The sequence below is a fragment of the Alternaria dauci genome, chromosome 5, assembly GCF_042100115.1.
Source record: "Alternaria dauci strain A2016 chromosome 5, whole genome shotgun sequence".
NCBI lineage: Eukaryota > Fungi > Ascomycota > Dothideomycetes > Pleosporales > Pleosporaceae > Alternaria > Alternaria dauci.
In genome coordinates this window covers 1,841,816-1,865,864 of record NC_091276.1, presented here as the reverse complement: position 1 = coordinate 1,865,864, position 24,049 = coordinate 1,841,816, and the positions used below count along the sequence as shown (strand labels likewise).

General features: G+C 53.9%; 6 protein-coding genes across 6 annotated transcripts; 1 reads left to right on the top strand and 5 right to left on the bottom strand.

Annotated features, from left to right (window-relative positions):
- Positions 1–712: 712 nt before the first annotated feature.
- ACET3X_006096 (uncharacterized protein) lies at positions 713–1,754 on the bottom strand (the record flags this gene model as incomplete). The annotated part of the gene is made up of 4 exons (XM_069452270.1): positions 713–1,175; positions 1,252–1,406; positions 1,481–1,533; positions 1,592–1,754. 4 exons carry the CDS (start codon positions 1,752–1,754, stop codon positions 713–715), a joined length of 834 nt encoding a protein of 277 aa, XP_069306456.1.
- Positions 1,755–2,262: 508 nt separating this feature from the next.
- Positions 2,263–4,906, bottom strand: ACET3X_006095 (uncharacterized protein; the record flags this gene model as incomplete). Its single annotated transcript, XM_069452268.1, has 3 exons — positions 2,263–3,835; positions 3,882–4,787; positions 4,848–4,906. 3 exons carry the CDS (start codon positions 4,904–4,906, stop codon positions 2,263–2,265), a joined length of 2,538 nt encoding a protein of 845 aa, XP_069306455.1.
- Positions 4,907–5,563: 657 nt separating this feature from the next.
- ACET3X_006094 (uncharacterized protein) lies at positions 5,564–14,112 on the bottom strand (the record flags this gene model as incomplete). The annotated part of the gene is made up of 5 exons (XM_069452267.1): positions 5,564–6,850; positions 7,078–8,558; positions 10,425–13,775; positions 13,830–13,870; positions 13,925–14,112. 5 exons carry the CDS (start codon positions 14,110–14,112, stop codon positions 5,564–5,566), a joined length of 6,348 nt encoding a protein of 2,115 aa, XP_069306454.1.
- Positions 14,113–17,519: 3,407 nt separating this feature from the next.
- On the bottom strand, positions 17,520–17,969 carry ACET3X_006093 (uncharacterized protein; the record flags this gene model as incomplete). The annotated part of the gene is made up of 3 exons (XM_069452266.1): positions 17,520–17,692; positions 17,749–17,758; positions 17,823–17,969. The coding sequence occupies 3 exons, from the start codon at positions 17,967–17,969 to the stop codon at positions 17,520–17,522; spliced, it is 330 nt and encodes a 109-aa protein (XP_069306453.1).
- A 434-nt stretch (positions 17,970–18,403) lies between these two features.
- On the bottom strand, positions 18,404–20,296 carry ACET3X_006092 (uncharacterized protein; the record flags this gene model as incomplete). The annotated part of the gene is made up of 3 exons (XM_069452265.1): positions 18,404–18,837; positions 18,887–20,224; positions 20,278–20,296. The coding sequence occupies 3 exons, from the start codon at positions 20,294–20,296 to the stop codon at positions 18,404–18,406; spliced, it is 1,791 nt and encodes a 596-aa protein (XP_069306452.1).
- A 441-nt stretch (positions 20,297–20,737) lies between these two features.
- ACET3X_006091 (uncharacterized protein) lies at positions 20,738–22,502 on the top strand. The gene is made up of 2 exons (XM_069452264.1): positions 20,738–21,420; positions 21,485–22,502. Exons 1-2 carry the CDS (start codon positions 20,909–20,911, stop codon positions 22,350–22,352), a joined length of 1,380 nt encoding a protein of 459 aa, XP_069306451.1. The 5' UTR covers positions 20,738–20,908; the 3' UTR covers positions 22,353–22,502.
- Positions 22,503–24,049: the final 1,547 nt, after the last annotated feature.

Below are 24,049 nucleotides of genomic sequence, written 5' to 3'. Positions count from 1 at the left end.
GCGTGTCTCGTTTCGTGGTTGAGGCTTAGGGCAGCGGCTCGTGCAATCTGGCGATACGTAGTCGAATTGCGAATCTGGGGTAATGCGCGTGTACGGGAGCGTAGTTTGTTGCCTCCGGGGGTGGGTAATATGTGGAGGGTTGCCGGGCACTTTTTCGGGAGGGAGACAGTTGGCCGGAGGTTAGGAGATGTTGGGTGGTGCTAACGCCGAGTGCGCAACTAGGAACACGTTGTTGGAATGGCAGGCGGGTAGGAGCACGTGTTTGGTGGCGCAAGAGAAGCTTCCTCGCATGAGAGCGCAGATTTAATATTCACAGGTTCAATACGAGGCATGCGCGTAAACTTGGCACTAAAGGTATGTCGCTGAAACATGTCACCGGACCATGGTTAGAGTAAAGGCCACATTCGCAACCACGGGTATCTTCGTGAACATCTCTAGCATTTCCGATCTTGGTAGACTACCAAAACCGAGCTTGCAAGAGCCATTTGAAAATATACAGCTGTCCCCGCAGACTACCCACACCACCGTATGCATCTGTACAAGTACAAGGAACCCATCCAAACCATATGTGCATTCTTCATTCCAAAGCGTGAAAGTGGACTTTTCTCATACGTGGCTCCGAACATGACCAGCGACCCTCGGGCACTCGTAGTATCGTGGAACAATGTTTCCTAGTCTGGCACCACGCCCCTGCTCACATAACAGGCGCAGTCTAGTTCTTGAGACCGACCTTGTTGAGCAAGCTACCTGTCCGTCCAGCAACCATGGCCTTGTCATCGAAGATCTTGAGCAGGCTCTTCCACACCTGGCCTGGCTCTTGACTTGCATCAACGGGCTTCCAGATACCCGTCTTCTGGTAGTAGGCAACAACGGGCGCCGTCTGGGCGTGGTAGGTCGAGAGGCGCTTCTTGAGCGTGTCCTCGTTGTCGTCGGAGCGCTGGATGAGCGGCTCACCGGTTACATCGTCGGTCATGGGGGCCTTGGGTGGGTTGAAGATCTTGTGGTAGGAGCGGCCAGATGCGGGGTGAACGAGGCGGCCGGTAATACGCGAGACGAGGAGACCGTCGTCGATTTGCAGTTCAATAGCGTGTTGGAGGGGCTTCTTGGTCGCCGCAAGCATACCGTCAAGCTTCTCGGCCTGGGTTACTGTTCGTGGGAAGCCGTCGAGGATGAATCTAGACAGGCTCCGTGTTAGCATGCCTTTCCCACGTACCCAGAAGAGAGGAAGAAAGAAATCATCAGAGTACGCACCCCTGGGCGCACTCGGCATTGCCCTCGAGCTCAGTCTTGATCATGTTGATCATGATCTCGTCGCTAACCAGACCGCCGGCATCCATAATCTTCTTTGCTTCCCGTCCGAGGGCTGTCTTGGCCGCGACTTGGGCGCGTAGCATGTCTCCGGTAGCCTGCAATCCGTCAGCCCGCCATTCCCGGCTTCCTACACCGCAGCCTCGTGCCACGCAGAGCGGACAAGACGTACGAGATGGCATGCGCAGAACTTCTCCTTGATTCGCGGCGCTTGTGTGCCCTTGCCTAGGCCCAGTGTAAGCAAAAATGCCACATTTCAACCCTCTTCAGCCAAACTACGCACCAGCACCCGGTGGCCCCATCAAGATCATCCTGACGCTCTCTGCCGACGTTGATGCACCCCCGCTCTGGCCAGACAGCTTGTTCTCCAGCTCGGCGATGCGCTTCTCGAGTCTGTGGACGGTGCTCTTAAGGTCATCGACCACGGTATCTGTTATGGGTGCCATTGCGCCGAGATGTGAGGAAGGGTTTTGGGGGGAGAACTGCAAAGGGCGATGAGAAGGACAAGAAGATGCGCGGACCGCTGGGAGTGGAGAAGGGACAAGTGCGCAATGGCAGGTCGCGTTGTGGACGAGGTGGAGCTCACGGTCGCTCGCTAGCTTGCTTCTGCGTTCGGCTGCTTCGCGGGAAAATGCTTCCTCCTGCCCGATCCTCGGTCACGTTAGCCTCAGCAGGGTGATGTCAGAACGAAACGTCCCTGGGCGTACAAGGCTAGCCGCAGCATGAGCGGAATATTCTCGGAATATCGACTGCCTATTATTATCTCCCGACACTGCTATGCCTCGTACGAGTCTGCATGTGGCATCCGAGGCCAATGCATCCTATGTAGCAGTGAACAGGTGGGGTCACAATGCCATCATTGCGGCACGGCTGCACGCATAGCACCTAACATTATGCATTCGAGGGACATGGTATCATTGTATGTATTACCCTCGCCTAGGGCCCGTCAGAATCCTAGTACTCATTTCCAAGCACCTTCTTCAGCCCCTTGATCTCCGTCTCGTACTTCTCCACCTTGTTCTGACTAGTCATCAACTTTGTCAACAAATAGTTGATGCGCCCAGATGTTTGCGCAGGCTGGTTCTTTAGCTTGCTCAGCAACAGCAGCTCATTCTCGCACTTGTCAATCGTCGCGTTCTCAATCTTTGTCAGATGCGTCAAGATAGCAAGGTCCAGGCGGCTCTTCAGCACCTTGTCCTCAGTCAGGCGCTTGAAAGCGGGGTGGTAGACTGGCTTTCCTGGCTTGATGATAGATGGACGCCCGTTCGCACCAGAGACAATGGTAATGAGCTCGGCCTGTTCGAGGGCGCGAAGGACAGTCTCACCACCAGTCTTCAGAATGTCGTCGATGAGGACTTCGTTGTATCTTAGACTCTCTTTCTGAGCGAGCTCTTTGATGAGATACCAGGCTTGCTCAGCGTTCCAATGTCGGTTTCCGCTTTCATCCTCTGCGCCAAAAATGTACATCTTGAGGATCTCAGAAGCTGACTGGTCGATGATCTCGTGCACAGCCTTGGTGGGTGTCTCGCCAGTTTTGATGCGTCGAGACAAGAACTCAAGATCAGTGAGGCGGCCGCCCAGCAGATCGATACAAGTGTCGAGCTCAGCAAGGTCGTTGCGGTGCTCAGACGGAAGCTTCTTGGGCGAACCGTCCTCTGGAACTGGGTCATCCTCAACATCGGCGTCAAGATGCTTGATAACAAATCGCTTCGCTACCTCAGGGCTGCAGTCGGACAGAGAGATTTGACGGAACATACGGTCCGGCATGGCCTTGGAGAGTGATTTGCTGAATGCTACGTCGTTGGTCAGGAAGATAACATGAGCCACATTTGTCGTTGTGAGACGGGCAGCCCATTCGGAGATCTTGTCGTAGACGATACCGCCCTCCTGGCTCTTGTGTAGGAAGTTGTCCACCACAACGATAGGCCTGCGCTCTGGGTGTGCTTCGAGCCACTCGTCGTCTCCCAAGTGCGCATCCTTGTCGTTCTTGTGGCGTGTGTCCAAAGCAATCTGTCGCAAGGCGGAGGTCGTAGTGTTCCAGATCTTGCTGAGTTGAGAGTCAAGAGTCTCGGAGAAGCCAGTCTTGACACCTGTAGCACCTTGGGCAGCCATGTCAATCATGCCGGATATGCTGTTCATCCAACTGAACACAGGTCTGTAGCCAACGGACAATGCTGCAGCATTGATGGTGGCGCTCTCGCCTCGGGCTTCCTGGATAGGTTTACAGTCGATCACGAGCTTGAGTTTCTTATCCTCCAAGGCCTGGTCAACGACAAGTTCGCGCTTACCGGAACCCCGAGGACCCTGGACGATGATGAAAGTGTCAGCAGTCTCCATCAACCAAGTTCTGATTTGCTCAATGTCATCTTTCCTGTCGTCCCAGATAGCATCCATGCTGTCGTCGTCATCGCGCTTCTTGCCACCGTGGATGATATCTGTGGCGTAACCCTTGATCCACTGGTACCACTTGTTGTCTTCAATGTGAAAGTTGCGGGTGATGTGGGCTTTCACGAAGAACGTTCGGATACTACGCTCTTGTCAGTTTAGGCTGTTCACGTAGATTGTGGACTTACGGGTCAAAGACGATGGCAACAGTGCCAGCGATAAGGGCAGCTACAATCGGGATGATGATGCGAGGATGGCCGAAGATCCAATCTCTGATATACCGAGGCTTGATCTTCTGCTCGTACTTCAATCTCAAGATTGTGCCCTTCTTGCCGCCTCCTTCAGCTTCTGACACGAGATAGCCATGCATACAGTTCCTGGCCATGATGGCCTTGCCAATGGTAGAATAGTCCAGATATGCAAACTTGGGGAGTACTTTCGAGTCGGGAGGCTGCATGACGATATCTGATAGCTTGCCGTACGGCCTGAAAAACTGGAAGAGCTGTTCTTGGCTCATCTCGATAGCTTCAGATGCCGGCACGCCTGCCTCAGCAGAGACAAATTCAACTCGCAGACGTGAAGCTGGGAGACGCATGAGATCTTCAACCCATGGTTTTCCCTTGACCATCTTCGCGCGCATCCTCTTCCATGGACTCCACCATGGCTTGACCGGTTCTTCTCTTAGGTACTCTTGGAGCACTTTTTCAATCTCAGAAGTAGAAGCATTCCCATCGTGAGTGAACTTGACAAACGCTCCCCCTTCTCGCATACGTGGAAGTACTTGGGTGCCCGTGATCTGTAAATTTCGTTTCGCACTCGCTCTTTCAATGACGGCTTTCGGGTCAGTGCCAGAAATGGTCGGACTGATGAGGCGGTCTAGTACTCTTGGCAAAGGGAGACCTAGTACTTTGCGAATCTGAATAGGAAACACATTGTTGAAGAAGAGGATTCCCTCGTTGGGTCCTGCGCTGATGTGGCCGGTGTTGTCTTCGCCAGCCTGAAGTCCAGTTACGTAGCGAGCAGGAACAGTCCACGGTCTTCGACAACCGAGACTACTTGGTTTGCATGTTGCTCCAAGTGTCGGATGTACGATCCTGATGACCCGTTAGTATGTTTGGGATGATCGCCAACAGGATTCAGCGTCGTAAACGTACCTTGTCGACCCTTGCAGAGGGCGACGACACGTCTGGTGCCAGCCGGTACGGGGTAACATTTTGACCATCTAATTGTCACCGGGGCATGGCGATACACAAAGTACAATGAAGGTCAGTGGACTGGTGTGCTGCCTTGGTGCCAAGGCTAGCGAATCTGGAGGTCGGAGGTGCGTGACGTCACCAATCTTGAATCTTGGCTTTGTGCATCTGCCGCCCTACGCTATACAAGGGAAAATCGAACATCCTACTGCGCAGCTACAGAGAGAGATTATTCTTTCCTTGTATTATAATGCTCTACCTAGGCAACTACAAGGAGAGCAGTTAATCTTCTTTGTATAGTGATACTCTACCTAGGCGACTACAAAGGTGGCGTTCGATATTTCCAATAGGGCCAGACGGCTAACCACAGCGAAAAAGCGGCCAAAGCGTCACGAGTATCACACAGCAAGTCCTGGAACGTGGATTTGAACATAACATTCGCCTATATATACAAATTGAGTGCGAAATGAATAGAACCAAAAGACATTGTACACTGCAGGTGCCGCCCAGCTGACTCCGCAAACTGAAAAGGTATCGTGCAGGTAAACGAGGGAAAATGCGCATACATGAATCAAAACGCCAGAAAATCTTGAAATACCCGAAACCCCTCTTTTATCATAACCATCTTTTCCATGCACCTTTACTTCGTACAGAAACAATCGTAATCATAGACTCATCTAAGCGGCGACAGTTACCAGCTTCTCGTTGGGAGCAGCGCGGTGCTTGTGCATAGCCTCGTAGGGTGGGCGCTTGACGATGCCACCGGTGACGGGCAGAGAAGTACCGTAGCCGGTAAGGAAGGTGTCAACGTCGCGAGCGCACTGGCGACCCTCGTTGATACCCCAGACGATAAGAGACTGACCGCGACGGCAGTCACCAGCAGCAAAGACACCTGCCAGGTTGGTGTTGTAGTGGCCGGGAGGGGTCTTGATGTTCTTGCGGCCGTCAAGCTCGATAACGTCGCTCATGACACGCTGCTCAGGGCCCAAGAAACCCATGGAAAGCAGGACGAGGTCAGCAGGGAAGAATTGCTCGCTGCCCTCGACGTGCTTCATGTCCCAACCACCAGAGGCGGACTTGGTCCACTCAACACGGACAGTGTTGATACCCTTGACCTTGCCGTTACCGTCGTCGACGAAGTCCTTGGACATGACACAGTACTCACGAGGATCCTTGCCCATGTGAGTCTTGACTTCGTTGTGACCATAGTCAGTTCGGAAGATACGGGGCCATTGCGGCCATGGGTTGTCGCGAGCACGCTCAGCCGGGGGCTGGGGCAGCAGCTCGAAGTTGACGACAGACTTGGCACCGTGGCGAACAGAGGTACCAATGCAGTCGTTACCAGTGTCGCCACCTCCGATGACAACAACGTGCTTGTCCTTGGCCGAGATGTAAGCATCGTCAGCCAAGTCGGAGTCCAGGAGAGACTTGGTGTTCTTGTGCAAGAACTGCATGGCGTAGTGAATACCGTCCAGGTTGCGGTTGGGGATGGGCAGGTCACGGGCGACAGTAGCTCCAGTGGCGAAGACAACCGCGTCGTACTCCTTGCGGAGAGCTTCGAGGTTGGTCTGACCTTCCTCGCCAACGGCGACACCAGTCTTGAAGTTGACACCCTCAGCGGCCATGAAGTCGACACGGCGCTGAACGACCTTCTTGTCGAGCTTCATGTTGGGGATACCGTACATGAGCAGACCACCAACACGGTCGGCACGCTCATAGACAGTGACGGTGTGGCCAGCCTTGTTAAGCTGATCAGCACAAGCAAGACCAGCAGGACCGGAACCGATGATGGCAACAGTCTTGCCAGAGCGGGTCTGGGGTGGCGAAGGAATCATCCATCCCTTTTCGAAACCGCGGTCAATGATGGCGCACTCAATTGACTTGATGCCCACAGGGTCCTCGTTGATGCCAAGAACACAGGCACCCTCGCAAGGAGCCGGGCAAACACGACCGGTAAACTCAGGCTATATGAAGTCAGTAGACGTCTTGTGTGTAGCTGTCACAGTGTCACTTACGAAGTTGTTGGTCATGAGGAGGCGGTTGAGGGCGTCGCGCCATTGACCCTGGAAAACTATCAAACGATTAGCATCATGTATAATGTAAAGGAAGACACTTAGCACTTACCCAGTTCGTTCCACTTCGGGATAATGTTGGAGATTGGGCAACCAGTGTCAGACTGGCAGAAGGGTACACCGCAGTCCATGCAGCGCGCAGTCTGGTACTTGAGTTCGTCCTCGTTGAGACGCTGGCTGAGTTCTGCCCAATCACGAGTACGGGTCTTCGGGTTGCGGTACTTCTCGGAGCGACGCTGGTACTTCATGAAACCGCGGGTCTTGTCAAGGACGAGCGCCTTTTTCTTCTCGGCCTTTGCGTCAGTGACACTCTCCTCAATGTCGAGGAGGTCGCTCTTCTTCTTTTCCTTGACCTCGGCCTCAGCTTCCTTGTTGCGAGACTCCTCGTGGGCGTCGCGGACAGCATTGCCAGCGAGGAGAGGAAGAGGGTATTCAGACTTCTTCTTCTCGGCAGCCTTCGCCTTCTCCTCCAGGAGCACGCGCTTGTAGTCGACAGGCATGACCTTGACGAAGCGGGGCAGTGCGCGGGTGAAGTCGAGGAGGATACGGGCAGCAAGCTCAGAGCCGGTGTAGTGGTGGTGGTCCTCAATGAGGCCGCGTACAAAGGCAATCTCCTCTGGTTCCTCGATGCCGGAGAGCTCAACCATCTCCTGGTTGACCTTCTGCTCGAAATCCTTATGGATGTCAAGGACGTAGGCAATACCACCAGACATACCGGCAGCAAAGTTACGTCCAGTAGAGCCAAGAACAAGGACACGACCGCCAGTCATGTACTCGCAACCATGATCACCAACACCTTCAACAACAGCCGTAGCACCCGAGTTACGGACACAGAAGCGCTCAGCAGCGATACCGCGGAAGAAGCAAGTACCGCGAGTGGCACCGTACAGACAGACGTTACCAATGAGGACGTTCTCCTCGGCACGGTATACGGCGTTGCGGGGAGGGTAGATGATCAAACGACCACCAGACAGACCCTTGCCAACGTAATCGTTAGCATCACCCTCAAGTTCAAGAGTGACACCAGGTGCCAGGTAAGCACCGAAAGACTGGCCAGCAGAACCACGGATGTTGACATGGATGGTGTCTTGAGGCAGACCAGCCTCACCGTAGCGCTTGCTGATGTGGTACGAGAGGGTAGCACCAAGAGCACGGTCGGTGTTGACGACATCGCACTCAATGCGAGCGGGGAGACCCTTCTCCAGAGCAAGCTCGGACTCAGCAACGAGCTTGTTGTCAAGGCGGACGTGGAGACGGTGGTCCTGCTTGCGCACGTTGAAAGTGGCAACACCTGGGCGAAGGGTGTGCGCAGGAGTCAGGATGAGAGACAAGTCAATGTTCTCAGTCTTTGCCGTACGGAGATCATCGCGGATGCGTAGCACTTCGCAGTGACCAACCATGTCGTTGATGGTCCTGAAACCAAGCTTGGCCATAATCGCACGGAGCTCGTTGGCAATGTAATAGAAGAAGTTGATAACGTGCTCGGGCGTGCCGGCAAACTTCTTCCGGAGCTCAGGGTCCTGAGTAGCGATACCGACAGGGCAGGTATTGAGATGACAATTGCTAACGATCGTGCGATTCTCGAGCTGAAATTGGTGGCCTGAAACTTCGATTCCGCGATAGGTACCGTTCAATTTCTCGATGGATCTGATCGGCCGACAATCCTGGTTATAGTATTCTCGCTTGAATGTCATCCGCTTGCGTGGAAGCTTGAGATGATGCTGAAATTTCTCAGATCCTTTTCCAAGATACACGACGTACGTATCTGGAGTAGTTCCGTCCTTTCGCTTGAAGGTGCGTGTATCGGATGAACAAGTGCTGTTGCGCTGGATATCTACACCTGTCACAGCAATCCCACAGGACAAAGCGAGGTCCTTGAAATCGTAAATGATCTTCTTGTGATCATCTCCCATCTGGATGACGCGGTAGGAGTTGTGACTCTTGACATAGCAACCGTCGGCTTCGATCAACCCAGCAATGAATGCGAGTCGGTCATCTTCGCTCGCGTTCATGATTTCACGGGGAATTCCGGCCTTCTTGTTATTCAGGAGGCGCAGATCCTTAAGGCCTTGAAGCACAGGATTCCAGAAGATGCCTCCCTCTTTCTGGTATGTCGAAGCAATCTTGTATCCGTAGACATCGGCATTGGTGGTATACCCATTGCGCAAAACAGTTCCAGCAGCTGATGTTCGGTGCGCTGCCAATTTGAGTGGTGCAGTCCCACTTGGACGCTGTCCATTCAAGGTGCGGACCAGTTGAGATAGCCAGACTTGTGTCTCGCGATCGGACGAGGCAATTTCTGTAGAGGATGCAATGCCATCGCCAACCCATAATCCTAAGAAGTATGGATCGACTGGCAGCGTAGGGGCCGGTCCAGACAGAGCAGCAGGCACAAAACGAAGGGGTGCGCGGTAGAGCTTGAGGTGTGTCTTCTTCACCTCTTTGTTGCAGAGACCTTCAAACTTGTCGACGGATAAAGAGAAAAACTCTCCATTATACACTACTTGAGGATCAACGAGATGATGATGCTCGGATAGCAGTATAGAATGCACAAGCTGAGCCTGTGCTGGAGAAGCAAAGCTTCTGAATATCTTGCGCATACCACCACATGTGCAATGTTTGATAGACTGGCGTACTTTCGAGAACTTATCAGAATCGACGACGTCGATACTCAGCTCAGAGGTTGCCATTCCATTGGAAGTGGCAGGATTGACATCTGTCATAGCAGCATCTGACGATGGAAGGCGTCCATCATCATATTCCGAACCGAGAGGATCAGAGCTGGGGAATGTAGTGTTGGAGATGGTAGCATCCCCAACGTCAAAGACGATTGAGGAACGATCAATCTCTTCATCTTGCTCAGTCTCTTCATCATCAAGAGGTCCCATGACTTGTTCACCACGTCCGCGCCAATACATGTCGATGTGGTTATGAAGGGCCTCTCTGAAAACGTCGGGACTGTCATCAAGTTCTTGCTCAGCAAGAATCTTCAGATACCGATCAATTATTGTCGAGTGCGTCTCATGTCCCTCATGAAAATGTTCTTCCAGGACCCGGTCAGCGTAAGAATGCAAGTCCCTATCGTCAAGAACCGTCTCATCGACTTCATCGATGAGATCTCGATAGAAGGCATCCGTCATTGCCTCAAGATGAAGATCCCCAACTTCTTGTCTGGGCTCGTGACGATCGCAGCGGGATAGCCAGGTGACTGTGTTGTTTGTGCATGATGGAACACATGCAGAGGAAACAAGGAGCAACTCGTGATCCGGAGTGCAAATGATGGAGTCAGTGACGTTGGAGTTGAAGCGCTGATAATTGATCTTGCGCAGCTCGCCCTGAACAGGATCTGCGGTGCTGGTACACAGTACCTCATGGTCGTCCATGTCAAAGAGGGAATCCCCAACCTCAATGTTCTTGATCAGCTTGGGACCCTTCTTAGTACGAACGACAGTGTCAATTTCGAGGCACTTGCGCATCATAATGCAACCCATGGCGATAAGAGGCGTGGTAGCAAAGCCCCACTCCTCAGCTCCAAGCAGGCAGGCGATGGCGACATCACGACCAGTCCTCAATTGACCGTCAGTCTGGACAATGACACGACCACGCAGATCGTTGAGAACAAGAGTCTGGTGAGTCTCGGCAAGACCCAGCTCCCAGGGAAGACCGGCGTACTTGATACCAGTCCATCGGGAGGCACCAGTACCACCGTCGTGACCAGAGATGAGGATGTGATCAGCCTTGGCTTTGGCAACACCAGAAGCGACGATACCGACACCAGTCTCGGAGACGAGCTTGACGGATACACGAGCGCGGGGGTTGGAGCACTTGAGATCGTAGATCAATTGCTTGAGATCCTCAATGGAGTAGATGTCGTGGTGGGGAGGAGGACTGATGAGACCGACACCAGGCGTGGAGTGACGGGTCTTAGCAATGGAGCCAGAGACCTTGTGGCCAGGAAGCTCACCACCCTCACCAGGCTTAGCACCCTGGGCCATCTTGATCTGGAGCTCGTCGGCATCGGCAAGGTAGTTGGAGGTAACACCGAAACGTCCGGAAGCGATCTGCTTGATGGCAGAGCGCATGGTGTCACCGTTCTCCATACGCAAGCTGCGCTCCGGGTCCTCACCACCCTCACCAGTGTTGGACTTACCGCCAAGACGGTTCATGGCAACAGCAAGGGTAGAGTGGGACTCCATCGAGATGGATCCGTAGGACATGGCACCGGTCACGAAGCGGCGCACAATGTCGGTCCAGGGCTCGACCTGGTCGATGGGAATGGGGGCACGGTCATCGAAGTTGAAGTCGAGGAGACCACGGAGGGTGCAGTCCTTGATGCGCTCGTACTCGGCAATAGAGTAGGCCTCATACGACTTGTCGTTCTTGGTGCGGACGGCATCCTGGATGTTCGCCATGGCAGTCGGGTCGTTGACGTGGGGCTCGCCTCCGTCACGCCAATGGTACTCGCCAGTCTCAGCAAGACCGGGAACCTCAACGATGGCGCGCGACGGGTAGCCCCTCTCGTGGAGAGCGAAAGCGTCGGAAGCAATCAGCTCGAATGTCATGCCCTTGATACGGGAAGCAGTTCCAGTGAAGCATCGGTCGACGACAGAGTCGTCGAGACCGAGAACCTCGAAAATCTGAGCACCCTTGTAGGATGAAAGGGTAGAGATACCCATCTTGCTCATGACCTTCAAGATACCACCGTCGCAAGAGTGCTTGTAGTTGTCGATGAGCTGCTCGGGGCTGAGCTTCCTGCGAATGACGCCCTCGCGGTGCATCTTCAGGATGCACTCAATAGCAAGGTACGGGCAGACGGCATCAGCACCGTATCCGACCAAGACACACATGTGGTGGACCTCACGGGCCTCACCAGTCTCGACAACGAGAGCAGCGTTGGATCGCCACTTGTTGCGGACGAGATGGTGGTGAACCATACCAGTAGCCAAGCAGGCGGATACGGCAACGCGGTCGGCAGACGCAGCGCGGTCAGTCAGGACAAGAATGTTGTCGCCGGCCTTGATGCCCTCAGTGGCAGCCTCGCAAATGCGGTCGAGAGCGTTCATGTAGCCATCGAGTCCCTCGCTCTTGGGGAATGTGATATCGATCGACTTGACGGTCCAGTCAGAGTGGAGAGTGTGGGTGTTGGTCAGCGCCTTGAACTCTTCGAGGGTCAGGATGGGCGATGGAAGAAGTAGACGGCCACATTGTGACTCGTCCATCTCTAGAAGGTTACCCTGGGGACCGACATATGTCTCCAGAGACATGACAATCGCCTCACGAATAGGATCAATGGGAGGGTTGGTGACCTGGGCGAAAAGCTGACGGAAATACTCGTACAGCAGACGAGGCTGGGTAGCCAAGCAAGCCAGAGGAGCATCGTTACCCATGGATCCAAGAGCCTCCTTGGAGTCGGCAGCCATAGGGCCAAGAAGGAGACTGACCTGCTCAAGAGAGTAGCCGAACGCTCGCAGACGAGGGTCCTCGTGTAGCTTGGTCTCGGTAAGCGAGTGTGAAAGATCAACACCCTTTGCGCTGACCTGCTCAACAATCTTGGGGAGAGTAAGCAGATTCTTCTGGATCCAGGAACGGAAGTCGACACGCTCTGAGACGGTCTGCTTCAGCTCGGCATCGTCGACAATTCGACCAGCGACAGTGTCGACGAGCAACATCCTACCGGGCTGCAGACGACCCTTCTGTACGACGCGCTCTGGCTCGATAGAGATGGTACCAACTTCAGATGCGCAGATGATGCGGTCGTCGTCGGTGACGTAGTAACGGCAAGGACGGAGACCATTTCGGTCGAGGTTGGCACCACAGTATCGTCCGTCGGAGAAAGTGAAGAGAGCAGGACCATCCCAAGGCTCCATCATACAGGCAGCCCACTCGTAGAAGGCTTGCTTGGCGGGATCCATGGTGTGGTTGCCCTGCCATGCCTCTGGAACCATAAGCATGACTGCTTCTGGGAGTGACAGGACACCGTTGATGGTGAGCAGCTCAAGGACGTTGTCAAAGGCTGCAGAGTCGGAACCACCATCCTCGACGATGGGGTAAAGGAGATCAAGCTCCTCGCCGAAGAGGCTAGACTTCATGACACCCTCGCGGGCCCTCATCCAGTTCTTGTTTCCTCGCAGCGTGTTGATCTCACCATTGTGAGCAGCCCATCGCAGAGGCTGAGCACGGTCCCAACTAGGGAAAGTGTTGGTAGAGAAACGAGAGTGCACTAGAGCAAAGTGACCCTCGTAGTCAACGTTGAGCAGGTCGTGGTAGTACTCGTAGACCTGAACTGGAGAAAGTTGACCCTTGTAGACAATGTTCTTGTTTGACAAGCTGCAAATGTAGAACCAGTTGTGAAGGCCAATGACGTGTGTAGCCCGCTTTCGCATGACATACAGCTGTCGCTCAAAGTATGCGTTGTCGTACTTCTCCTGGAAGTCAGCCTTGGGCTCCCGGGCGTCACCGTAGGCGGACTTTAGGACGACAAACGGCTGGAGGATGATGGGCTCTCGCGAGAGTGCCGCGGGTCCAAGAAGTGTGGAATCGCGGGGCACTGTTCGCCATCCGAGCACCCTCAGGTCGAGCTGGTCTGCAACGTCCTCAAACATGGCCTTGGTCTCATCCAAGATGGTGGCATCCGGCTTGAAGAAAAGGTTACCAGTGGCATACTGGCCAAGCGATGGTAGCTTGTAGCCTTGTTCGCGCTCGAACTCCTTGAGGAAGAAGCGATGGGGGATGGAGGTCATTACACCTGCACCGTCACCATCGCGTGCGTCGGAGCCAACGGCTCCTCGATGTGTCATGTTGCATAGCAACGAACGGGCTGAATATTCGTTAGCACTCTAATCCATCCGTTCCGTGAGCTGTTCGCTCTTACCATCGGAGACGATCTTGTGGCTGGCCTTGCCCTTGATGTGACTACGCCATTGTCAGCCATTGCCTCTCCCACCAAAGCTAGTTGCCATCACTCACGCAGCGAAACCGACACCGCAAGCATCTTTCTCAAGCTCCGGGTCGTACAGACCCTGCTTCAAGGGCAGTGCGCCTGCCCAAGACTTGTTCTCGGGGCCATCTTGATAAGCAAATACCGAGCTTTGCTCCTCTTCGGTCTGGGGTTCCTGGGGCAACTTTGTATCTTCGGCGAACGAGACCCGACCCATTATATCGGCGAAAGGCCGAATTTCTGGGTTCGTTGGTGGTGGTAGTGGGGTCGCGGTATCGATGTGGGAGTGTGGCGGGGTCGCTCGAGGCGTGGACTTGGAGCTGCTGCTCTGGTATTTGAATCGAGTCTGGGGGCGAATATTAGTGTTCAAGTTTGGTAAAGAGTTTGTCTCTGACAACGGGCCGAGGATCGAGGGTCAATGGTACTTTGGTACGGATGCGCCTAGGGCTCTAGCTCAAAAACAAAGAATGTGGGTGGGGAACAGTTGGTGGGAGGATAGAGACGCCGCTGGCAATCGCCCTTGAAGCCAGCAGAGAAATAGATTGGATTCGTCACCAGCTTCCCCCGGCCGGATGTAGGCGATTGATGGCTATGACGTTCTTTCTCCGTGGCCAGCGGCAACTGATAACTGCTCGAAGCACAAAATCGGTAGATAAGGCAGGTAGCGAATAGGCTAACGCGGGGTGGCAGACGCAGACCAGTAAGAAGGCGGCTGATGCCTCTCACGCAGGACGGGTGGTGGGAAAGCACAATGTTTGGCCGCGGGTGGTGGATGGGTGCAGCGGGTGTACATGTGGGAGACGGGGCCACTTACTTGCTAGAGGGGCTGGTGGAACAGGCCTTGTGGTGGGCTCGCGGTGTTCCTGCAAGCAGCTGGTAGCGATTGTGAAGAGAGTGCAAGAAGAGACAGAGGGCCGCGGGAGATTTCGTGGGCGTGCTTATGAATAAGAGAGCGGAGGGCTCCTGGTGGGGTGGATTATTTTCCCTATACGCTAACACTTTGACTTGAATTTTGTCCAATTACCGGTCTGGAAGCGCGTCGACGGAGGCGTTCGTGCTGTCAGTTAGGCCATCTCCGCTTGTCTACCGCTGCGAACTGGGAACTGCCTGGTCTTGGAGGTGGTCTTGGTACTTTATTTCCGAGTGTATCAAGTTGGGCAGGTTGGAGTGGCGCCTGATTGCTTCACTTGTCCAGACGCAACACGCCGACTGAGTCTGACGATGTGCCGTCGCCTTCACTCTACGCGGAATTGCTCTTGTGATGTTCTTCTACATGCGTTGCTCCCAATGCGCGCATGCGTATGCGCAGCATCACTGCCTCCTGCGGCGTGTTGCGCATGGAAAATTGGCGGTACCCCACGGTTTTTCTGCCGCTCCATGACCAAAGGCCGGGGCATTACTGGCTGCGTGGCCGTGACCGCCCTGCCGCCCTCCGGCCGTGCACCCTATCCTGGGCTCCGAAGGTCGGGTCGACATCTGATGACCAGGCCTTGCATGTGCTTCCGCTCTCCCAGCACTCCACCGGCTAGATTGCCGCTGCAGCCCACGCCGCATCATCTCAAAAGCCACGTCTGCAATTGGCCCGGCGGCCTCGCCTCGGCACCTCACCACTTCTTTGTCGTAATTTGAGAGGGTCATCTCTGGCCTTATCTCGCCCCCAAGCGCGGCCCAGGGCGGACGGTCGCGCTACGGAATACCTCGTGTTGACGCTTACTGGACGGGAGATCATATAACCCCGCCATTTCGCAGCGGAGCGTCGCTGAGGCTTCCCAGGTGCGCACTCGTCGACATCATCGCGGACCCGGACTTGCACTCGTTATCCTCTGCTTAGCCGCAAACTCAAAAACCAATGCCTCTGCCTCCCGCACAGTGCACCTCGAGCATTGGGCCATTCTAGCGATCCACCGCGCCACGGCAGGCGACCATACGGCAATGTCCTCATCATGCCTCGGAGCAGACCGGAGCACTCCTGCCTAACTGGCGGCAGTACGTAGCGGGAGACGAGTCACGAGAACAGGCAAATCTACGCACCTCCGTGTCGCGTACCCAGTGCAGCCGAGACCGTTTCTAAGGATTACTGGCCAGGCCGATGTCGCCTCCTTTGCTGTTCGCTTGCGGTGCAAAGTCCGCGGCGGATACTCCAGGCAGTGCACTTCAAAACCCTGAGCTAGCAGTCCAATCCGGTATGCATGCGACAAAAATTTCCGCAGGATTCTTGTACCTAATACATTCTGCGTTGGGTCCTCAATGGCAAGAGTGGGAGGCAACGAGCATTTCCCGGAATTAAGATATACAACGTGTTGCGTGGGTCAATTTCTAGGGTCTCGATGCTGTGCCATGGGGATCTGGGCATTTGAACCTTGCGACAAAGCATATCCGTAACAAGGAAGATCGTCCTGACATCGCTGGTCCCGTGACGCAACCGGATGCTGTTCCAGCAAAGTTACATCCATATGTTGGCACTCTGGCTCTTCTTGGGATCGTACTCACTTTTTTACTTTGCCCGTGGTTGCAACTCGGCCTTTTTGCTTGACATGCCCCACCGAATGATCTAGAGAGACAACATAATTTGCCCGTCTGAGATGGGTTATCTCGAGGGATCTCGGCGCCAATACGATGGTCCTCGAGCAAGACGTTGTAGAGATTACAGTACACTCACCATCCTGACTCCATCGATCACGATCCCTAATCTCTCGCTTCTCTTTCCATTTTCTCCCCATCGCTCCCTGTGTACTGCTACCCAGCTGGCCGCCTTACTCATTGTCTTAGTCAGAACAAGTACCATTACAGTCGCGTCCGTCTAATATCACGTACATTTCCCGCGGATCTGCTTTCCACGTCACCCACGCCACCTTCAACCCAGCATTCCTCGGCCGCTTTCAAGCTCCGACGTCCGAAACAGAATGTAAAAGATATTGTATTACACGCACTCTGCAACTGGCTAGTTTATTGGCCCCTAGATCCATGATACAAGGGAGTAACTGGATACCGACCTGTCGTTACGTATTATCGGATCGCTTACCCTGCACGCTCGTGGATGAATCGTGAGATCTTCAGGGAAAGGCGGGGTAAGTGTGTGTCAGGATGCTCGGGTGCTCCCACTCTGTTTTTTGCAATATCACATTTCGCCGAATGTGGCTGTGCAGGTCAACAGTAAGAATCGCATCATTGTCTCTTACGAACCCTTTGTCTTTCTGCAAAAGACATGCCACATTCACGCTCATAGATGCACTCGAGTCAGGTCAAATGTATGGGTGTCCTTGTTTCCATTCATGACGCATGCTGGTGCTGTGTATGCGCGAGGTATCCAGTCCACAGTCCATGCTACACACCAACGTGCACATAGCCCCATGCCCAACTACCTCAATCGCGAAAATGCGCGCCGCGACTCCAGTACATTGGTAAGAGTCCTTTTCCCGCTACCCAACTGCCTTTTTGTGTGTGTATATCATAACCCTAGCCAGAACACGGAGCTCGCAAAGATTTCGTCAAACGCGCCGAAAGAAGTCCTGCAACAAAGCGACTTGAATTTAGCGGGGTTCATCGAGGGACAAAGAACTCTTAGTTGGCTTGGGGCTGCAAACACGTACCAAAAGACGGAAGTTGACACAATGCAACTCCGCTCTAGTCCTTCATCTGGTCATCAGGGTCGACAAAGTCCTCGTCGTCGTCCTCTTCGTCCTCGTCGCCGAGCTCCTGGTTGGCCTTGGCAAAGTCGATGTTTTTGCCGCGCGTACGGCTGCTCAGGACGTTGGACGTGTCAATCTCCTCCATGTTATCCTCATCAGGCTCCTCGGCTGCTCTGCTGTTAGCTTGAAAGCTCAGTCGCATGGTTTTCGCGGGTGTAACCTACGTTCGCCGGCCTGGACGCGATTGTGTTAGCTATTTGCGCATAGAGTTTGTAGCGGTGAGGCGCGGTGAACGTACCTGGTCCTCAGCACCAGACTCGTCGCTGGAGTCGTCGTCCATGGACTCCTCGACACTCTCGCCTTCTTGAGCCTTGCCCTTGCCCTTGACATCGGTAGTGGGGTCCTGGACGCCCTCCATTTGTTGGTTCTCAGGCTGAGCTGACATGTTTGAAATGGTGGTTGTGTGTGTGCAAGGATCCTGTGAGTCGCGGTAGCGAGTGGTAGTAGGTCCGGGTGCGATTGAGCGGTTGGCGAGTTGTTGTTCGTGGCAGCGGTGTAGAGCAACGAGTCGAGGTGAAGCGCTGTCCATCTATTCCTTTCCGTTGCGGCTTGCTGCAAGGGGCTTAGCCTGGCGATCCCCTAGCCAACGCTTGCTTCTTGCAGCAAATAGCAAACATTAGCGCGCGTGGTCTCGACCATCGACAAACAATTGATCTCACTGCATCAGATCGGAAAGACTGCCAGATTGGAATGTTGAAGTATCCACATTTTGAAGGTATCGTAATCTCGTCTCATCTCATCAAATACTTTTCATATAGCCAGTTCATTGCACATCAATGTCATCGCCAGGTATCATTTTCAAACTTCCCCATCCGTCTCTTAGTGGTGGAACAACCGAATGTGCTGCTCAACAAAGGTCATACCCAACTTCTCGGCCGTCTCGAAGACAGCGCCGTCGTTCTGACTTCCCGTGGGCGCAGCAATGTACTTGACACCACTCTTGTGCGCCCTGAAGACGTTGTCAATGAAGGGGAAGAAAGCGTCCGAGCTAACGGCGACGCTCTCCATCTTCGAGAGCCACTCCTTGCGCTCGTCTGCGGTGAATGGCTGGGGTACCTCCTCGAAGTTGGCCTCGAAATCATCGCGCTCGATGCCCGCCTCAGGGACAAGGCCAGAGCACAGGAGATCGATGGCGTTGGATTTGGAGGGGCGCTTGGTGCCCTTCTTGAACTTGAGGTTCAGCGTCTTCGAGTGGAAACGCATCCACCAGTTGTCAGCCTTGTCACCAGCCAAGCGAGTGCAGTGGATGCGTGCTGTTCAAATATTAGTGGTTATTCATGATGCAAGGCTGGTCGGACTTACATTGCTGACCAGCTCCAAGACCGATGACCTGGCCGTTGAGCGCGTAGCAAACACTGTTGGACTGGGTGTACTTGAGCGCGATAGTGGCAACAGTCAAGTCACGCTGAGCCGACTCGGGCAAAGCCCCAGAGTTCTTGGGCACAATGACGGTGTTAAAGGTATCAGAAGGAACAATCTTGGCGTCGTTGCGGTGCTGCTTGAGCGTGATGCCGAAGACGGTCCTGGTCTCTTCAGGGCCTGGAACGTATTCAGGGTCCATCTGGAGAACCAGGTACTTTCCGCCCTTCTTCTTCTTAAGAATCTCCAAAGCTTCGGCGCTGTATCCAGGTGCAATGACACCGTCGGAGACTTCACGGCTGATGATCTTTGCGGTCGGTACATCAACTTCAGCTGACAGGGCAATCATGTCACCGAAACTTGACATCCTGTCGGCACCACGTGCCCTAGCGTATGCTTGTGCCAGGCCGGACTTTTCAATGCCCTCAATGTCATCGACCATGTATACCTTGCGCTCCACCTCGCTGAGAGGGACACCAATAGCCGCGCCAGCAGGCGAGACGTGCTTGAAGCTGGCCGCAGCTGGGTAGTTGAGCGCCTTGGTCAGTTCCTGCACTAGGGGCCATGCATTGAGCGCGTCAAGGAGGTTGATGTATCCTGGGGAACCGCAGAGCACCTTGAATGGCAGAGACTTCTCTGCCATAGATACTGTCGCGGGCTTTTGGTGGGGGTTGGCGCCGTATCGGAGAGTGAGGAACTGGTCGCCGTCGCCTGCATACTTTTTCCTGAAGAACTCGGAGATTGCGGTATCGTATGATGAAGTCTGCTCAAAGGCCTTCAACGCGTAACGTTGCCTGCTGGTCTCTGAGACCTCACCGTTCTTCTTGAGCTCGGTAAGGAGATCATGGTAGTCGTTGGGGTCGCTGATGATGGTGACGCGCGCGTGGTTCTTCGCGGCGGCCCTGAGTAGGGTAACACCACCGATATCAATCTCCTCGACAGCCTCCGGGATTGTGACGTTGATGCGTGCGACGGTCTCGGAGAAGGGGTATAGGTTGCATACAACAAAGTCGATCTTGTCGATGCTGTTGGCGGAAAGGTCTGAGTCGTCCGAGTCGAGGTTACGCGCGAGAATGCCTCCGTGGACGGCGGGGTGAAGAGTCTTGACGCGTCCACCGAGCATCTCAGGCGCCTTGGTGATGGCAGAAACATCTTCGACGGGGAAGTTGGCCTGGCGGATCATCTTGGCCGTGCCGCCTGAGGCGAGCAGTCGGACACCACATTCATGGAGTCCCTTGGCCAGGTCGAGAAGACCGGTCTTGTCGTAGACTGACAGAATCGCTGTCGCAAATGATTAGCAGGAAGCCACCAGTCTTTTCGGATTTGCGACCTACCTGTCTTTTGGCCTGTCATTTTGACTATTATTTTCAATGTTCAGGAGTCAACTGAGAAGAAACAGTCAATTAAGACAGTGGTCTGGGGTACAAAGCAATGGCGCACGACACATGTGGAGATTTTTTTGGCATCGCGGGGCTCGCGGGTGACCTCATTTGGCTGCCCCTCCATGGCGCGCGCCCGATTGGCCAAAGCTTGTCTCCGAAGAGCGATTGCGGCGGCGAGCAGGCAAACTTTACTTACTATCCGTCTGGTACAAATATTACTTCCGATGTGGGTTGCTTGTCTCTTCAAAGCCATGTTCCGTTCTGACTCTGGAATTGTCTCACCGCATCTCAGCCCGCGACGTGGTGCTGAGCCACCTGTGTAGCCAATCGCCATAGCCATGACTATCCTCGCGCCTCGGTTCCCCGTTGTGAGACCGATGTATCTGATTATGTGTTACTGAACAACCACATCGTTTAGCGTTCAGACGTTGTCGCAAACATACGCGTTTCTTTTTTGTGTCATCTGTAGGCAACGCAGCACCCGCGACAACTCACCTCTCTCTATGTGTCGTGGGCCTCCCGTCCGTTCTCACCGAAATTGCATCGCATAGCATAGCCAATGCACTGAGCCTCTGTGGAAACCATGACGGCACACGATAACACTGAAGACCTCGTTAGTCATCTTCAGTCCGTTCTCCTGGAGCTCAACGCGAACCCCTATCCAGATGTCGCGTGTCCGCCAAACCTACCGAAACGCGCTTCCGTAGCCCTCATCTTGCGCATTCAGCCAAACTATTCGCATTGGCCAGACAACGATGACAGCCCCTTGCCTGTTCGGCGCAGACGCTCTTCTGTCGCACAACCCAACGCCGAGTTTGATTTTGAATCCTCGTTGAGCAACTTCTTCTCACAGGACTGGGTAAAGCATGGAGACCCAGAGCTGTTGTTTATCAAACGAGCTGCACGAGTCGGCGACAAATGGAACGGACATGTCGCGCTGCCAGGGGGGAAGCGGGACCCGGAGGACGAAGACGATCAGGCGGCAGCTGCGAGAGAAGCGCTGGAAGAGGTCGGGATCGATCTGAGCCCCGACAATGCTATCGCAGTAGGCAATCTACCCCAGCGCATTGTCACGACGAGCTGGGGCAAAGTACCGTACGTCGTCACGTCCCAGGACGTTGAAACAGCCATCGCAAGAGTTCAAGCTGACCACAAGCAGGCTCATGGTACTATGCCCCTACATCTACCTCCTCACCTCTCCGGCCTACCCGCAGCAACGCCTGCAGCCCACCGAAGTAGCCTCCTCGCACTGGGTACCTATCCGCGCGCTTCTTAGCCCGGCCCTCCGTACACACGAATATGCCGACGTCTCGGCGCGTTTGGCAAAGTCCGAATTAGGCATCAAGCGCTGGTTCTTACAGGCCATGTTGAGCAAGATGATGTTCGCTGCCATACAACTCATACCAGCAAACTCGACGCATTGCGCAACCATCCCAGACTTTATACCCGTGGAAGCCGCGCCACAAGATGTCATGAACACCATCAGCGAGGCATTGGCGGGCCCTGAAGGAAGATCAAAAGACCGTAGGCCTCCTTTGTTGCTATGGGGACTGACACTAGGTGTTGTGAGCGACTTTCTCGAGCATATGCCACCACACAATGCCCTGGAGCTCTGGACGTACCCTACTTTCACCAACTGGGACGTGAGGTTCGTGATGTGGGCAATGTCGTATCGTTTCCGCAAGCAGAAGTCTCTGGAAATGAGTACAGCTGTGTCCAGTGTGACAACGACATCTCAAGACACGACCGAATTGCCTACGCAGGACTTCCCTGGGATTGGCAGCGAGGCAATCGGCTCTTTGGAAGAAGAGAAGCCGGGCGAGGTTGGCATAGCTGGCTTGGGCGTTGGAAGAGGTTGGGGACAGAGTGGAAGAGCGAAGATGATGGCTCGGGGCGCGGCAGTCAATTCGATGCTAGAAGGCTATTATCCGTTAGTCAGGACGGCTGTGGCTACGGCAATGGTTGGCCGGATAAGCGTTGTGGCTTTGGCGGCATATTTCACCTGGAAGAAGTTGAATACTAGATAGTTTAAGAGTCCATGGCTCTACAGTCTATTGTTCAGTCATCATCCTAGCCACTCTGTCCATGCAGGCCTGGTTGTACCTGTATGGTCATAACTGAACATGTAGTACAACAGACCCGTCACTATGTGGAGCACAAAGAAATACCAAGCCGACACCTGCTCTACCTTTTTCCGCTGGTCTTCTTTCCCATCTTGCCTGACGACTTTTGTGGTTTTATTCGCATACAAAAGTGCAATTGCGCCCCATACACCAGAAACTACTGCACACGTGACCTCGAGCACAATAGCTGGCGTGCGTTCTGGAACGTGTCGTCCAGCGACAATGAGGCTAGCAGGAATCCCGGGAACAAACAGGAGAAAGATCCATGAATGCTTGACCGCTCTTTTGGTATCTGCCACTTGATGCTTGATCGCGTAGAGCATGGCGGGCACAACCAAGATGCTCCCCAAGCCCAAGATCCCAATGCCACTCCAATGCAGTAGCGTATGGTCCGACTGTCCAGCGATATCCCTAAATGCCGATGATGCAAAATAAAGCATAAAGACAACAGCCAGCGCGATGAACGTATGCTCTTTAGCAGCCGATGGGTTCTTTTCAGCATCTTCGATTTCCCTCATGGTCGCCACAGGCCAAACGACCAACGCCTCGATGACGAGGAAAGATCCGAGATACAGTGCAGCGATCAACTTGGTCCAGACCAGACCTCCATATCCAAATAGCTTGATCAGTTGCGAAACATTGAGCAAAAAAACCAAAACGCGAAGGACCTGTTCGCCGGTTCGATTGACATGATATCCTGCTAGTCTGGCGTGCTTGAATCCCTCGTATATTTCGCTGTGGAATCGACGCCGAATCATGTCGGTATGTACTGTCTGCCATGATCTTTCGGCCCGGTCTGTAGTGAAGTATGTATAGGGAAGATCGTAGAGAGCCAGCAATGCGTCGAGAATGCACATGATGGGAGAGCTCTTTAATAGGAAACCCACGTCTGCGTCTGCGCCGCATGCCATGCCTGCAGGCTGTGTCATGGGGTTTAAAGCGAAGGCAACCAAGGCAAGAAAGAGGGAAGGCCAAGGTATGGTATTCGGGGGGATGGCTTGTGGCGGTGATACAGTAGAAGTCATGTTTGTATGCATATCGGGCTACGATGAAGTGTCGTTCTTTCGAGATAATCGATGGTTCTGTAGAAGTAGGTGATGATCTACGCTCGTCGCGCCTGAATGATGTTTGGGAAGGTTACGTCGCACCGGTATATATGTATCTTGAAGACATATTCACATGTGCCAACCAAGATAGAAAGAGTCTAGGCGCACTTGATGACGACAATGTGAAGTAGAAGAACAGGCTCGCGCGATATTAGGCGTTCGTGCATGGACCTGGACTGCCGCAAGACGAAGTTCTACGCAAGGCAGGATCAAGGCTTGTACCCAGATAGAACGACATTACAGAAAATGTGTGAAGGCTGGAAGGGTGAGGTCACGTACTCGCGAGTGAGATGTAGACGCGCAGCCAGCGTGCACCCACTCCCCCCACTCTGTTCACACTAGATCATATTGGTGGCGTACATTTATGGGCCCTTCTTCCACGCGCCACGAAAGGCAGGCTTCGGATACTGTACAGCTGGCTCCCCCATGATATACACGTATTGAAGGCAAAATATACACTACAACTACTCAGCCCGGTCGAACACGCTAACGAAT